This window comes from Haliotis rubra, unplaced genomic scaffold (genome assembly GCF_003918875.1).
Source record: "Haliotis rubra isolate DU_JTF1 unplaced genomic scaffold, ASM391887v1 Scf1225, whole genome shotgun sequence".
Classification (NCBI taxonomy): domain Eukaryota; kingdom Metazoa; phylum Mollusca; class Gastropoda; order Lepetellida; family Haliotidae; genus Haliotis; species Haliotis rubra.
In genome coordinates this window covers 202,181-215,628 of record NW_025765143.1, presented here as the reverse complement: position 1 = coordinate 215,628, position 13,448 = coordinate 202,181, and the positions used below count along the sequence as shown (strand labels likewise).

The window sequence follows — 13,448 nt, the reverse complement described above, 5'->3', positions numbered from 1 at the left end:
GCAAATAGCTGAAAATATGCAGGAAGCAAATCTACTTTAAGTCCCATGGTCCCTTATATGGTGATCTGCCTTCACTTATTGACAAGCTGTCAGTGGCTGTACCCTCACGGTTGGTTGAGATATTGTAAAATTTTTGTCCTCCTGTGGATGTACGTAAGTCTCAAAATATTCAAGGTAAATTAATCGTACACAATTTTTAAAACGCAGTATTTTTGTGTTTTTAAGTTATGGCTAAATTTAACTACAATCACCAGCGGCTTAGGGGATGATATAAATCCGTCTAGGGTCCATGTAGGTAGCCAAAGTACTATAAGTTCCGATGGTCTCTAGTATGGTGATCTACCTTCAGTTGCTGGTGAAGATGTATAGCCCGTATTTATAGTGTATTGTCTTGCATTATAGTATACGTTTTTAGTTCCATGCTAGTTTTATATCTCTGTCTGCGATACACTAGTAGTTTTACTGTTCATCATAACCCCTTTTATAGCGTCTTATATTATTGATCTTTACCGATAATTAATTGTTCTCATCACGATATGGGTGAAATATTGCGGATGTGAGGCCAAATATTAACTCACTCACTATTGACTAGGCATAGCTTGTCTTTACATTTTTAGATTTACATACCACTTTTATATTCATATCTGTGATTTTCTTGTTGTTTTACTGTCCTTCGTTAGCAGTTTTTTTAATATAACTTAGCTGTATGTCTTATGATTTTATAAATCGTTTTTGTCACGTTATGGCTGAAATACTGCCTATGAGACTTAAAATCTTAACTCACCCACGCTTTAAACAGTATCTATATTTTCCTTGCTATTATTTTCTACGGGTTTGTCGACTTACACTGCGTTGTAGTTTTGGTCGCGAAATTGCCATTTTGAGCAGTGACATATGGTATTTTACGACAATTAAGTAGTCATATAGTTAGTCTCATAATACTTTACAATATATATAGTCTTGGACGGATACAAACGATAGCATCTTCCTGGTTTGAATCAAAAACAATGGAGTGACACGAGAGATCGTTCATGATCAGATATATATATATATCACAACACAAAGCCTATCTGTCAAGTGTACACTCAGCATCCTGGTCTAATAAAAACTCTTGGGCATTTGATGTAGCATCCCTTCCTGGTCGACATAACGTGAACTAGTGAAATGGAGAAGTATTATGTGGAGGGGAAGCCTAATGAGAGAGACCGGCTGATGAGACTGTCAGCTTCATATTGTGTGAATGAAAAGGGAAGCGCGCAGTTGCTACTTCGAGTTTGTGTTGATCCACGACTAGTGTTTCCCCAAGGCATTTCTACCAGAGTGCTCTGCCCTTTTTATTAGGCGCCCCGCCCGTCGTTGTAATACATTAATTGATTTTAACACTTGGCGATTTTACTTTCTATTTCGTGTTCAAGTTAAATGAAATAAGAGTTCTGTTTACACAAACGTGTAATCCAAGCCCATGCTCATCTAAAGACAACTTACGTAATGTATTTTACAAATATTCATCTTCACTGGCGGGTTTACATTCACTACATGCATTGTTCGACTGTTCAACATCTACAATTCTCTAAATCAAGGCCTGTGAAGATCTGGGTTAGAATTGGTCTTCAGTAAACCATACTTGTCTTAATAGGCGACTAACGGGATCGGATGGTCAGGCTCGCTGACTTGGTTGTCACATGACATCGTAATCCATTTGCGTAGACTGATGCTCATACTGGTGATCACTGGGTTGTCTGGTCCAGCCTCGATTACTTACAGACCGCCATCATATATTGCTGGAATACAGTTGAGTGCGGCTTTAAACGACAAACCAGCCACCCAACCCTAAATCAAGCATTTTCATCATAATATATACTGATCCGCTTTTCTTGTAATGAAACCTTCCCCTGCCTACTTCAGTCACTCTCCAATATTTAGATACCTATGGGACTGAAATATGTAGTAAGTGAGTGAGTGAGAACGTTGTACATATATAAATGAATAAAAGGAAAGTTAGCAAATATACTTACCTGTCTGCAAAGGACAGTAAAACCACTAGATTATCACAGAAATACATTTAAAACTAGTAATGAAATCTAAAATACTTTAACTATAAATGACAAGACAGTATAAAAACAGGCTATAGATCGCCAACAACTGAAAGTAGATCACCACACTAGGGACCATGGGCACTTACAGTACATTTGCTTCCTGCATGGACCCTAGCTGGATTTACACCATTTCAGCTATTGGCAATTTTAGATAATCTAGCCATAAATTAAAATAACCTATATGCTACGATTAAAGATAGTGGTAGGTTTAAATTTACTTTGAACTATTTTGGGACTTACGTACCCTCTCAGGAGGGCAATAACTTTACAATACTTCAAACCCCTTTGAGGGTACAGCCACCAATAATCTCAGTTACAAATCCAAACTACCAATAATATTTTTCTTTTAATTTACAAACTATTCATCAAAATGTATCTAATAATTCTATTTCTTTTACAAATTCAATCATTAAATGAAAATTAACAGTACTAATAGATCCTTTACAGATTTTACATTGAAATGCTTATCCCTTGTGATGGAAAAATCAATACAGTCACGCAGGACATGCTTGACCGTCATTCTTTCATCACAAGTAATGCAAAACGGATGATCTTCGCCTTTTCACAAATATTCATATATCTTGTATGGCCAATGAGGGCGGTGGGGTAGCCTAGTGGTTAAAGCGGTTGGTTCGTCACGCCTAAGGCCCGGGTTCGAATCCCCACATGGGCACAATGTGTTAAGCCCATTTCTGGTGTCCCCCGCCGTGATATTGCTGGAATATTGCTAAAAGCGGCGTAAAACTAAACTCAGTCAGTGTATGGCCAATGTGACATCGTCGCATGATGACCTCTTTAAATCTGGACTGACATCCCAAGTAGGTGTAACCAATATATGGTTTTATTTCATGTAATTTGTTAACACTACCTGACACTTTGAAAGAAAATGCCTGGCACACTTTGAAAAAAAGCCCAACCACTAACGTAACTTCAGTGTTATTTGGTCGGTGTGGCGTCATTGATAAAGTACTTGTGTCGTATGTCTGAATGCATATATGTACATCCTGGTCAGTGCTTGAGATTGTTCTTGTTTCAGTTGCACATGGCAGCATGTCGCCCATGTTGCTGTGCCTTCTGTTTGCTGTAACATCAAGTGTCCTTCTCATTGCTGGTAAGTTTATTTTATCAAAACTTTATCGAGCAATCTGAATTGTCTCCATGGTAGCACTTGGTAAGAAGGAATGTAAGATGTGTACTATAGACAAGTTCCCATAGTAATAGTCATGGATATAATGTGATGGGAACATGTGTAGCATGTACCAAAATGCTCTGAAAATGCTGCCACAATGGCAACAAGGTATTTCTACATTTGACGTCGGGTGCAGTCTTCAAGACTGGGGTGCAGTTATTGATGGACCTTGAATCATATTGGTCAAGTGCGGGTTCACTTTGGTCTTGGTTACGTTTTCTGAATAAGAGGCTGTTCTTCATGGAGCGTGCTCAATAACGTACTCTGTCAGAAACATCGTTTGCAATAGTACAATATATAGTTCATCATGTTTTAGCATTTCTAAAGTCTCCAACTTTCTTTGATGTCATTACATTTTACCTTGATACATTCCAATATGGTAGCATCAATTGTGATGTTTTAGTTTTACTTGATTCCAAATTCAGAAGAAAACAGATTGATAGTTTCCATATTTCTGTTAAAAAAACCTCCCCAACACTCATGATGAATCGTTAGGACTGGTGTAAACATAGGTATCTTCAGTATGTAAACTGGCACATTTGATCTCTGACACAGAGACAACGAGCACAAGTTTTTATATTAACCAACGGACTGGATCTTTTGCATAATACTCACACCGAGCAAAATAAATTTAAGTTACTTTTTCACCAGGGATTGGAACCATTGCTATTTCCCAAGGCGCTTTTTTTCATCACTGTCACATCTGTTGGGTGTCTGCACTTTATATCCAATCAAATATGTCCTGGCTACTTAACTCTAGAAACCTATCATCCACTATGATCACATATGACCACGTCTATAAATTATGCGCCTCAGTGCAATCTGTGATTTACGAAAAAAGGTCAGTTTATCTTTTGACAAAACTTTTTATGGAAACTGTGTATTACAGCCTACACATGGTTTTTAATGCCACAGCCATTCTATTTAAGTCACACACTGGTCACATGCATGGCCATTACAATACGATAGCCATTTTGTAGACACGTGTATCTTCTATTGAGGATAACCAGCACACAATAAAGTACAGATTCTAGTGCTTTTGGCTTTCGAGTCCCATCCGGGATTCGTGTCTAAATACACAATGACATATAGACAGTGGTCAGATATATTCTGTTGTATTCTTGTAGTTGGTTGACTGCAGTTGATTAGGTTTCAGATCAATGTTAATCTCTGCACTTAAATTACAATGACACAATAGAACTGAATGGCAGAACAGTTGGAACGGCAATGTGATATACAATCAGTAACTGTAGCAAATAAAGCACTGACGATAGGATGCAGTACTGATTAAGCTTCCAACATGTCTAGGCTAGGAATCCTGGCTGAAAAGTGAGCTTCAAACAAATACTGGTCTTATGTGACATTCAAAGTGAAATGACTTGACATGAAGTTTCTCTTCTGGTATATTCTGTAACATGCTGAGTAAGATTATGCCGCATTTTTCGACTGCTCTTGAATATTCCTGGCCCCTGTTTACCCCCAGTTTTAATCTAGCAACTATCAACCTTTTTCTCAATCTTAAGTGAAACTAAGTAATACAATTGTCACAGAGATCCCAAACACTGAATAACTGTTTCAGGTAAACGGTCAAACGTTGCACTGAATAAAACAGCATGGATGAGCACAACTATGGAACACTCATTGGCTGCCAGTAAAGCTGTAGATGGTGTAACAGACGCAGACACGTATCAGTCCTCGGCCCACACAAAGGAACATGAACGCAGGGCTTGGTGGAAAGTGGATCTGGAGAGGGAAGTTCAATCGCCATTGGTCAAACTCTATTTTAGGACAGACTGCAAGTATTGTCCTATATAATCCAAATCAACAATGGTAATGTTCACCGACTCATTTTGAAGTTAAAATATCCAGACTTCGAACGTGATACGCTGACAATAACTTCTCACTGGACGCATCGTTGTTGTTGGTGAGACCGGGATTGGACTCAACATCTTACTTTCTGAGAAAGGAACAAGTGGACTTGTAACTTATAGACTTTGTAGACTGAAACATGAACGGAATAAGACTATTACCTAATTTACTGCAAGAGGAAGCTAAATTGTAAAAAAAACACAAAGCTGGACATGACATGCACATATAGTATTAGTTCCACCAATTTGTATGTGAGGTATGAGATGATTTCAGGAAACAACAGCAAAATCTCAAGCAACTGCAAACAAATGTCCCTTGTAGAATCAGGTCACTATGAAACAGTAATTGACAGAAATAAAATGCATAAGTGTTTTTCAAAGTGTTATGGCAAGTGCTACGTACTCTGATAAAATACCCCTGAAGATCCGGATTAGAATTGGTCTTAAGCAACAAATGCTTGTCTCAAGAGACGACTAATGGGATCGGATGATCAGTTTCACTGACTTGGTTGACATATGTCATCGCATCCCAATTGCGTAGATCGATGCTAATAATGTTGATCACTGGATTGCTTAGTCCAAACGCAATTATTTACAGACAACCGCCGTATAGCTTGAATATTGCTGAGTGCGGCGTTAAACAACAAAATACTCGTACAAATCTGTTATTCCCTCCAATGGAATAAATATAGTGTACATTACTACTTCCTCCTATAATTTCAGTTTAGATTGTAATACAATAACGAAAAAAGATGTTACGTGTCGATTTCCAAATGTGAAGAATCAGATTAACCCATACAAAAAGAATTCAGCGTGAAATGTTAGGCAAATGAATTTGAATTATGTAATTAAGTAGTTTCAAAATCAATGCAAATTACTAAGAAATGCTTAAAATATTGTCGCAATGTGCAATCCCATGGCAGTACAATTACAGTATGAACAGTGTAGAATATAATAGCATCTAAGTCAGTGATAAATATAGTTACATGGGTGAAAGTGAACATGCTTCGGAAAAAAGACTTTGGCTGGAAGATACGACCATCACACAACCCCTTCTCTTGGTGTAACCCCACCCCCACCCAAATCTCATACATCCCCCAACTAGTGTATTATACATTGATTAATAACATTAAGTGGAGAAAGGTCTTTTTCGGTCATCAGCTGACAATTCGAAGGAGAGAATACGGACGCTCACATGTGTATTTGGTAAACTCGTTTGAAGATTCATGGACGTGTTCTGAGATTGAGATAGTTGTGATTATCTTGATCACTAAGTTCTTCTACTTGTGGAAACAATCAACTGCAGAATTACATTTAAAGGTTTTGACACTCACGTCTTGAATAAGAAATATTTGCATGCTCCCACCCGGTGATGACAAGTGGACATATATACTCAAGCAATGTGCCCCGCATGTTTCAGTAGTTTCGTCTCATAACGAAAGCAATGAATTACCAGTGACCAATGAAGCCATCTAAGTAAACGTCCTCCTGGATGCTGTCAATAATTCCGTTTTGCTTAGCAGTACCACGTGTCTTGCCAGTGTTCAAATTCTTAAAGCATCTTGAAATTGACGTGGTAAGTGTTACGTGTAGATAACCAATTTAGATTAAAAAGTTAGCCAGGAATCAATTAGTAAACGAACCAGGTGTGAACCAACAAATAACTATGCATGTGTTGTAATTATCTGCATATTATGATTATTCTGGAATTAATTAAGTTCGCAAATCAGTGTAAATCAATGCAAAATTATGTAGAAATACGGTGGAAGTACAAAGTCCAAGGCAATATAATACCAGAGCAGTGACTATGGTAATAAAGACAATGACGGTAATATTCACCTCTCAGTAGTAGTAATCCAACTTGCAACTTGAAGAAAGAATTAATCAGGGTAGAGAATGATCACACAAAATGCAATGCTGGTCTGCTTGTTGCTCTAGATGTAATGTGAGATCAGAACCAAAAACTCGCTCCTTTTATATACCCGAGAGAAAGTCTAGATGATTCCACAATATTTTCGAAAGCAGATGATTCTAGAACTAAGTCTTTTCCCCCATATCCAGATCATTCTGTCTGAATCTAGTCTGGATATAACACTCCACTGTCCCCTAAATCTACAGGTATTTACTTTTGTGCGAAGTAATCTGGTACTTTACTTGCAGCGCCATGAGCATACCAGCTGACATGGAGTTTTGCGCGTTACAAATTCACTTATTATTATTAATGTTACATTTTGTCAAACCTTATTATACGGGACGTTCCACAGCTTGAATCTACATGTAAAGAGTAAAAAGATGTTTGATTTCTCCATACTCATCAGAAACTGGTACCAGGAATACGTAAGTAAGCTGGGAGTAACTCAATGCTTGACAGACTGATACATCCTATATGAAGTAAAGTATGTGCCGGTATAGTAAAGTATACTAAATCTGTTTCAGACAAGTATAGGCGTAATGGAGTTCAGCTCTACACGTCTTTGAGAAAGCCAGCTGATCCTAAAGAAGGAAAGCTCTGTCAAACTGTAGGAGGGAGTCCTTATGGTACAGATATTCCTGACATTCTGAATACGACCTGTTCTGGAACATGGCGCTTCCTGACTGTCTACACAGAGACAAGTAATGATAGGCAGGGTGCTGTCTTGGACTTTGTCGAAGTTGAAGTGTGGAGTAAGTGTTTTTATGAGAAACTAGTTAGATAACAAAAATCATTCATACCAATCAAACTATAAGTAATCTTAATTTGTTGGTTACTCACTGTTACTCATATTCATGTTTTTGAGTTAATATTACATTTCTTCAATGCATAAGCTAGACATTAATTATGTGTGAATTATAAAATAGTTTTTTTTATGAATATCCCCCAAACCAAAGAGTATATTAAAGTTTAAGTATACCCAGAAAGAAAAAGCAAGTCATCTATTTGACGGACATACTTAAGTACTGTTGTTTCGATTGTTTATGTTTAAAAAGGTTGCAATCTTACCACAACGGAACCCTTGTTGCGACGTTGCTAACACATGTGTGCGTATATTTGTGAAAGCATATACAAAGTGTAATTGTTTCAGTATCGTTAATTTGAATGGTCTAAAATATATAAACATAATTATTTTAGCATAATTTTTATTCGTATGAGTCAGTGATCAACGCCATCAATCTACGTCAAAATTATCTCACATAAATGCAAACAATGAAAGCAAAAGAAAAAGACGTATCCTAACAGATTCTTTTTTCGTAAAGGGACACATAGTTTAAGACAAAATATTATGGATGTCAACTTCTTCTCTATTGTGTAAACAACGTTTCTGGTCTATTCTTTGCCCCTTCGTCAGGTGAATGCTAAGTAACAGATATACAGGATATATATACTAGTAATGTACATGAAGCCTTTATTTTAGCATCATTTTTATTCGTAGGAGTCAATGATCAACCAAAACTAGGAGTATCTACGCCAACATTATCTCCAATAAATGCAAACATTGAAATCAAAAGAAAAAACCCGTCTCCTAACAGATTTTGTTTTCGTAAAGGGCCACATAGCTGTGAAAATCAGGGTGTTTAAGAGTCGTTAGCATGCCCTGCCAAAGCGGTACCTATCTTGTTTGGTGTATGGTTGTATAATTTGTCAAGTTGAGCTATAACGAGATGAATATATCCCGTTAGCGCATTGTCCAAAGAAACATAACGGCAATGGTATCACTGGAATTAACATTATGTTCACATACTAGAATCATCCGAGGTGAGACAATGTTTTTCTCTGTGGAAATTCCTTGCGGCGTGACAATGCAAATCGTAGCGTAAACATGTAACATTTCTACTACAGCATGTACAGCTGAGACCTACGGAGATAACTGCAACAAATCCTGTGCCACTCGTCACTGCAAGACATCAAGTGGCACATGTAATCCTGTGACAGGGAGTTGTCCCGAAGGCTGTGCAAGCGGCTGGAAGGGGGGTGATTGTGTACTTGGTAAGATGCACTTGTAAATACAAAAACCTGACGAAGATGTAGTTTGGACAACCGTCTCTAATTCATAGCATATGCTACATAGCTGCAAATGATATGTTGATAAAGGATCTCACGATAGTGCTCATGACAAGCTATTCACAGCATACAGGATATAAAACAAGGCATGTGTTTTTTTCAAGCCTGCACAAATGGGACCTACGGAGACAGCTGCAACAAGTCATGTGACGGTCGCCACTGCAAGACACCAAATGGCAAATGTTATCATGTGACCGGGAAGTGTTCCGGAGGCTGTGAAAGTGGCTGGAATGGGACTGACTGTTTTCAGGGTGAGATAGTTTCGGAGAATTACTGAAGTTTATAGGGTTGTTTGAACAATATTTCTTTACTTGTAATCTGTATTGGGCTATTCACTGTTTGATGCTTTACGTAGGGACCGAGATACGGATACTCCAGTCATTGCAATTTGTGTCCTAGAGTCACGTCCTATAGATACAGCAGAAAGGGATGGTCGTGGGTTCGAAGAGGGGCGGTTGAGTAGCCTAGTGGTTAAGGCGTTCGCTCGTCACGCCGAATACCCGGGTTCGATTCCCCACATTGGTACAATGTGTGAAGCCCATTTCTGGTGTCCCCCGCAGTGATCTTGCCGGAATATTGGTAAAAGCGGTGTAAAAGTAAACTGACTCACTCACTCATGGGTTCGAATCCTAGTTTGACATGAATATGTGTCGGAGTTCCTGCACCAAAGTTGTCAATGTCTGAGACCTGCATCATTGATGTCTTCCCTTTCACATCAACCACGTCATGGCATTACTCGACCACTGTTCAAATTGGCGATTGACCCATTTAATTACAAATGGATCATTTGAGTTTGCTTGCTGATGCAGATAACCACAGTAAACCACACAATGCAATGTATACTTTTGATTTAAGCCTGTAACCCCGGAAACTACAGAGACGACTGCAACAAAGAATGTGCAGTTCGTCACTGCAAGACACTAAATGACACATGTGATCGCGTGACAGGGAATTGCCTCGATGGCTGTACAAGAGGCTGGACTGGAAATGATTGTTTAGAAGGTAAATTTGGACATCCTCTTTGGAGTTAAGGACATTTAATCAAATATGATTAACTGTGAAGTTTCAACAGCACACGTTTAATTCTGATATTGCCTCTGTACACTATACACAGAAGCAGTTGCATTGCTGGTCATTTGAATGTCATGTAAGTGCATATGGTTATAGTAAACGGCAGGATGCAATGCAGCCTGTTTCTTCCAGACTGTGCAAATGGAACTTACGGAGAAGTCTGCCAAAAGTCATGTGCCTCTCGCCACTGCAGGATACCAGATGACACATGTGATCATGTGACTGGGAATTGTTCCGAAGGCTGTAAAGGTGGCTGGAACGGGGATGACTGTTCACGTGGTAAGATTTTGTAGCAAACACTATTTCAGTTCTTCATGTACCTTGTGTCATATGTTCTCGGAAACGACGTAACAGATATGTTTTAAATTGTAACTGAAGAAATTGAATGAAAGGGAAGACATTGCAATTGCCACATTTTACGTTCTGTAAAATGCAACACCAGTAAAATGCTTTTGTGGAGGTTATTACGTAATCATTACTTTATGAGGGATGGTCCTTATTAGTCCTTTGGCAAATGGGGTCCACACATGTTATCCGTCTTGGATTCAGCACCGGGTGTTTGGTATTGCCTTTGCCCTTTTTTTGTGTCCACTGTAGATGACACGTAGACTTTACTACAATAATGTAAACCTAATTTTCTGTCTGGTTCAGTTTTCAAATAGAACAATATTTTCACAGAAGACACCGCGTCGGGAAGTACTTCTACACCCGGATCTCTCATGATCATTATTGTTGCAAGCACAGCCTGCCTTCTAGTGGCTGTTATCGTTTTCATCATCGTGCTTGTATGCAGAAGGTAAGGTACACAGAATGCCTATTTCTCTCTTCACCATCATCAACTTACACTCTCAGGTCTAACACGTACTTAGACTTAACTAGAAATCCGACACCGTGTGTCTTCCGTGACCGGGGAAACTAGTGTTACTTGAATTTATATTACCTCACACATAAATGTGCTTTTCTGATTGGTTGAGCGCTCTTGTTATTTTCAATGTACCCCGCTTACAAGCGAGTAGCATTTTCTACCCGCTGGGAATGCCGAAATGTGGGAATTTATTTGGTACTTCGCGTTAGTAATTCTTTATCTCGAATAATTGAGTGACGTATGATGTACGGAAATTATATTTATCGATGCTTTGCGCATGCAAATCGATTGAAGGGAGATAACTCTAAACTGTCTTTTCTTGTGGTCTGTTGTTGTCGGTATTGGCTAATTGGCTTACTCTGGTACTCCTTATTTTGATCCGATACCCGTGCTTCAAACAGTTCAAAACATGTGACACTGGTCCCTTCGGGCTCAGGTGACATGAACAAACATAGAGCGTACATGAACCTATGCCCCCCTCGTAACCATGGCCAGTGAACAACTTTGAATATAAATTATACAATGATGATACGATTAGCGGGATTTTATTACCTGTTTTAATCAAATGTTTTATTGTATATAGGTATAATTACAATATTAACTGATGGCATTACTGAACATTGGTGAACGTGATTCTGCATGATTAGTCAGGGGTAAATTCGTAACCAATAGCATAAATGGGGGGAAATGAAATAAATGTTTTCACAAAAATTGTATTGAATGTCATATTTCGTTCCCACAGAACCCAGGGTTTGTTTTTCATACATTGACCACACCTAGACACGAAAGTCCTATTAAAAACTGAAATATTACAATACAATATTGAAAAGTAAACGGATAATTATTGGCAAAAAAGTATTTAAATCTCTGCATTGCTGATAATATACTGACCAGCAAAAGAAACGCAATTCAAGACATCAAAACAATTGTGTTAAAGTAAAAAATCCAACCTCATGCTGAAAGTGTATAATTTTCACGAATTCTGAGTTGCGTTGTTATTGCTAGTCAGTATATGTTGTCACCAAGGCATGGCATTTGTGTACCTGCTCAGACAAAGGAAACCGTCTAAGTGATGTGAACGTGCGTTTTAGACGCGAAAACGTTGGTATCAAATGCCAAAGTAATGAAAATTTCAAACTGCCCAGAATTGTAAAGCTACAGGGCTTGAGAGCTGGCGACTGAGCCAATACGTAAATGTAAACATCAGTTTGTCATCAGCATATTCGACCGGGCTAAGCAATGACAATCTATGTAATGGAAATCTATCTATTGCACAGAAACTCAATTCATCCACTGGACAATGAGAGTGCCATACAACTTGATGAACATCAACCTCCAGTTGTACCAGGTAAAATCAGGATCAGGATCACCAAAATCAGGCATTTAGCATTCATTTAGTTTCTTGTTTTATTGAATTTGACCGTATGTTGCATGACCTCGACAAGTTAAAACAGGAGAAATATGTAATTGAAAACCGACTGACGCAGACAAGAATAAATTCTAATGAACCTACACTTAACATTAAACATTTAAGGCATTCCTGCTGAGGTAGAGGACTGCGCGGGCCCAGAGGATGGAGCAGTCCCAGACAATGTTTATTGTAACGAAGTCACCAGGAACGTCCCTGTGCAGGCGCTGGAAGCAACGATAGCTGGAATCGAACAAAAGAAGGACGGCTTCCGAAAGGAGTATGGTGTAAGTTTCTGTACTTGATTGTTCTGATCGACATATTGTTCGTTTCAAAGAAGTATGCCACGGGTTAAATATCTGTGTATCAAGCAGTTCAGCGCACATCGAACATGACACCATGACCTCATGAATGTGGAGTATTTACATCTGCAACTTATACTTATACTTTCTTCTAGAAACTACTCGACCCATGAAGTTCTGGGTTAGAATTGGTCTTCAACAACCCATGCTTGTCGTAAGAGGCGACTGACGGGATTGGGTGGTCATGCCCGCTGACTTGGCTGACACATGTCATCGTATCCCAATTGCTTAGATCGATGCTCATGCTGTTGATCACTGGATTGTCTGGTCTTGGCCAGATTATTTACAGACAACCGCCATATTGCTGCGTTAAACAACCAAACCAAACCAAACTGTTCAAACCTAGCCTTGAAATGATATCCCTATTGACACTATTATTAAGTAGTGACCTATGCCCTCCACAGATGCTGCCTACAGAATTCACAGCACCTTATGAAGACTCCCAGAAACCAGAGAACGCTGGCAAAAACAAGTTCAGAGAATACTTCCCATGTGCAGTTTAGAATTATTCTATGTGTATATTATGTTCTGGCAATGGTTCGATTAGACA

General features: G+C 38.7%; 1 protein-coding gene across 1 annotated transcript; it reads left to right on the top strand.

Annotated features, from left to right (window-relative positions):
• The first annotated feature begins 3,131 nt into the window (after positions 1-3,131).
• Positions 3,132-13,401, top strand: LOC124265996. The gene is made up of 7 exons (XM_046700816.1): positions 3,132-3,207; positions 4,865-5,084; positions 7,418-7,494; positions 7,590-7,817; positions 9,297-9,443; positions 12,663-12,823; positions 13,303-13,401. Exons 1-7 carry the CDS (start codon positions 3,147-3,149, stop codon positions 13,399-13,401), a joined length of 993 nt encoding a protein of 330 aa, XP_046556772.1. The 5' UTR covers positions 3,132-3,146.
• The last annotated feature ends 47 nt before the right edge of the window (positions 13,402-13,448 follow it).

What these genes read in the sequence shown, in the direction of transcription:
- LOC124265996 (XM_046700816.1), top strand. Translation starts at nt 3,147, where the DNA reads ATGTCGCCCATGTTGCTGTGCCTTCTGTTTGCTGTAACATCAAGTGTC. An exon ending in TGTCGAAGTTGAAGTGTGGA is followed by an intron (nt 7,818 to 9,296) that starts GTAAGTGTTTTT and finishes GTTTTTTTCAAG; the next exon opens with CCTGCACAAATGGGACCTAC. An exon ending in GCTTCCGAAAGGAGTATGGT is followed by an intron (nt 12,824 to 13,302) that starts GTAAGTTTCTGT and finishes TGCCCTCCACAG; the next exon opens with ATGCTGCCTACAGAATTCAC.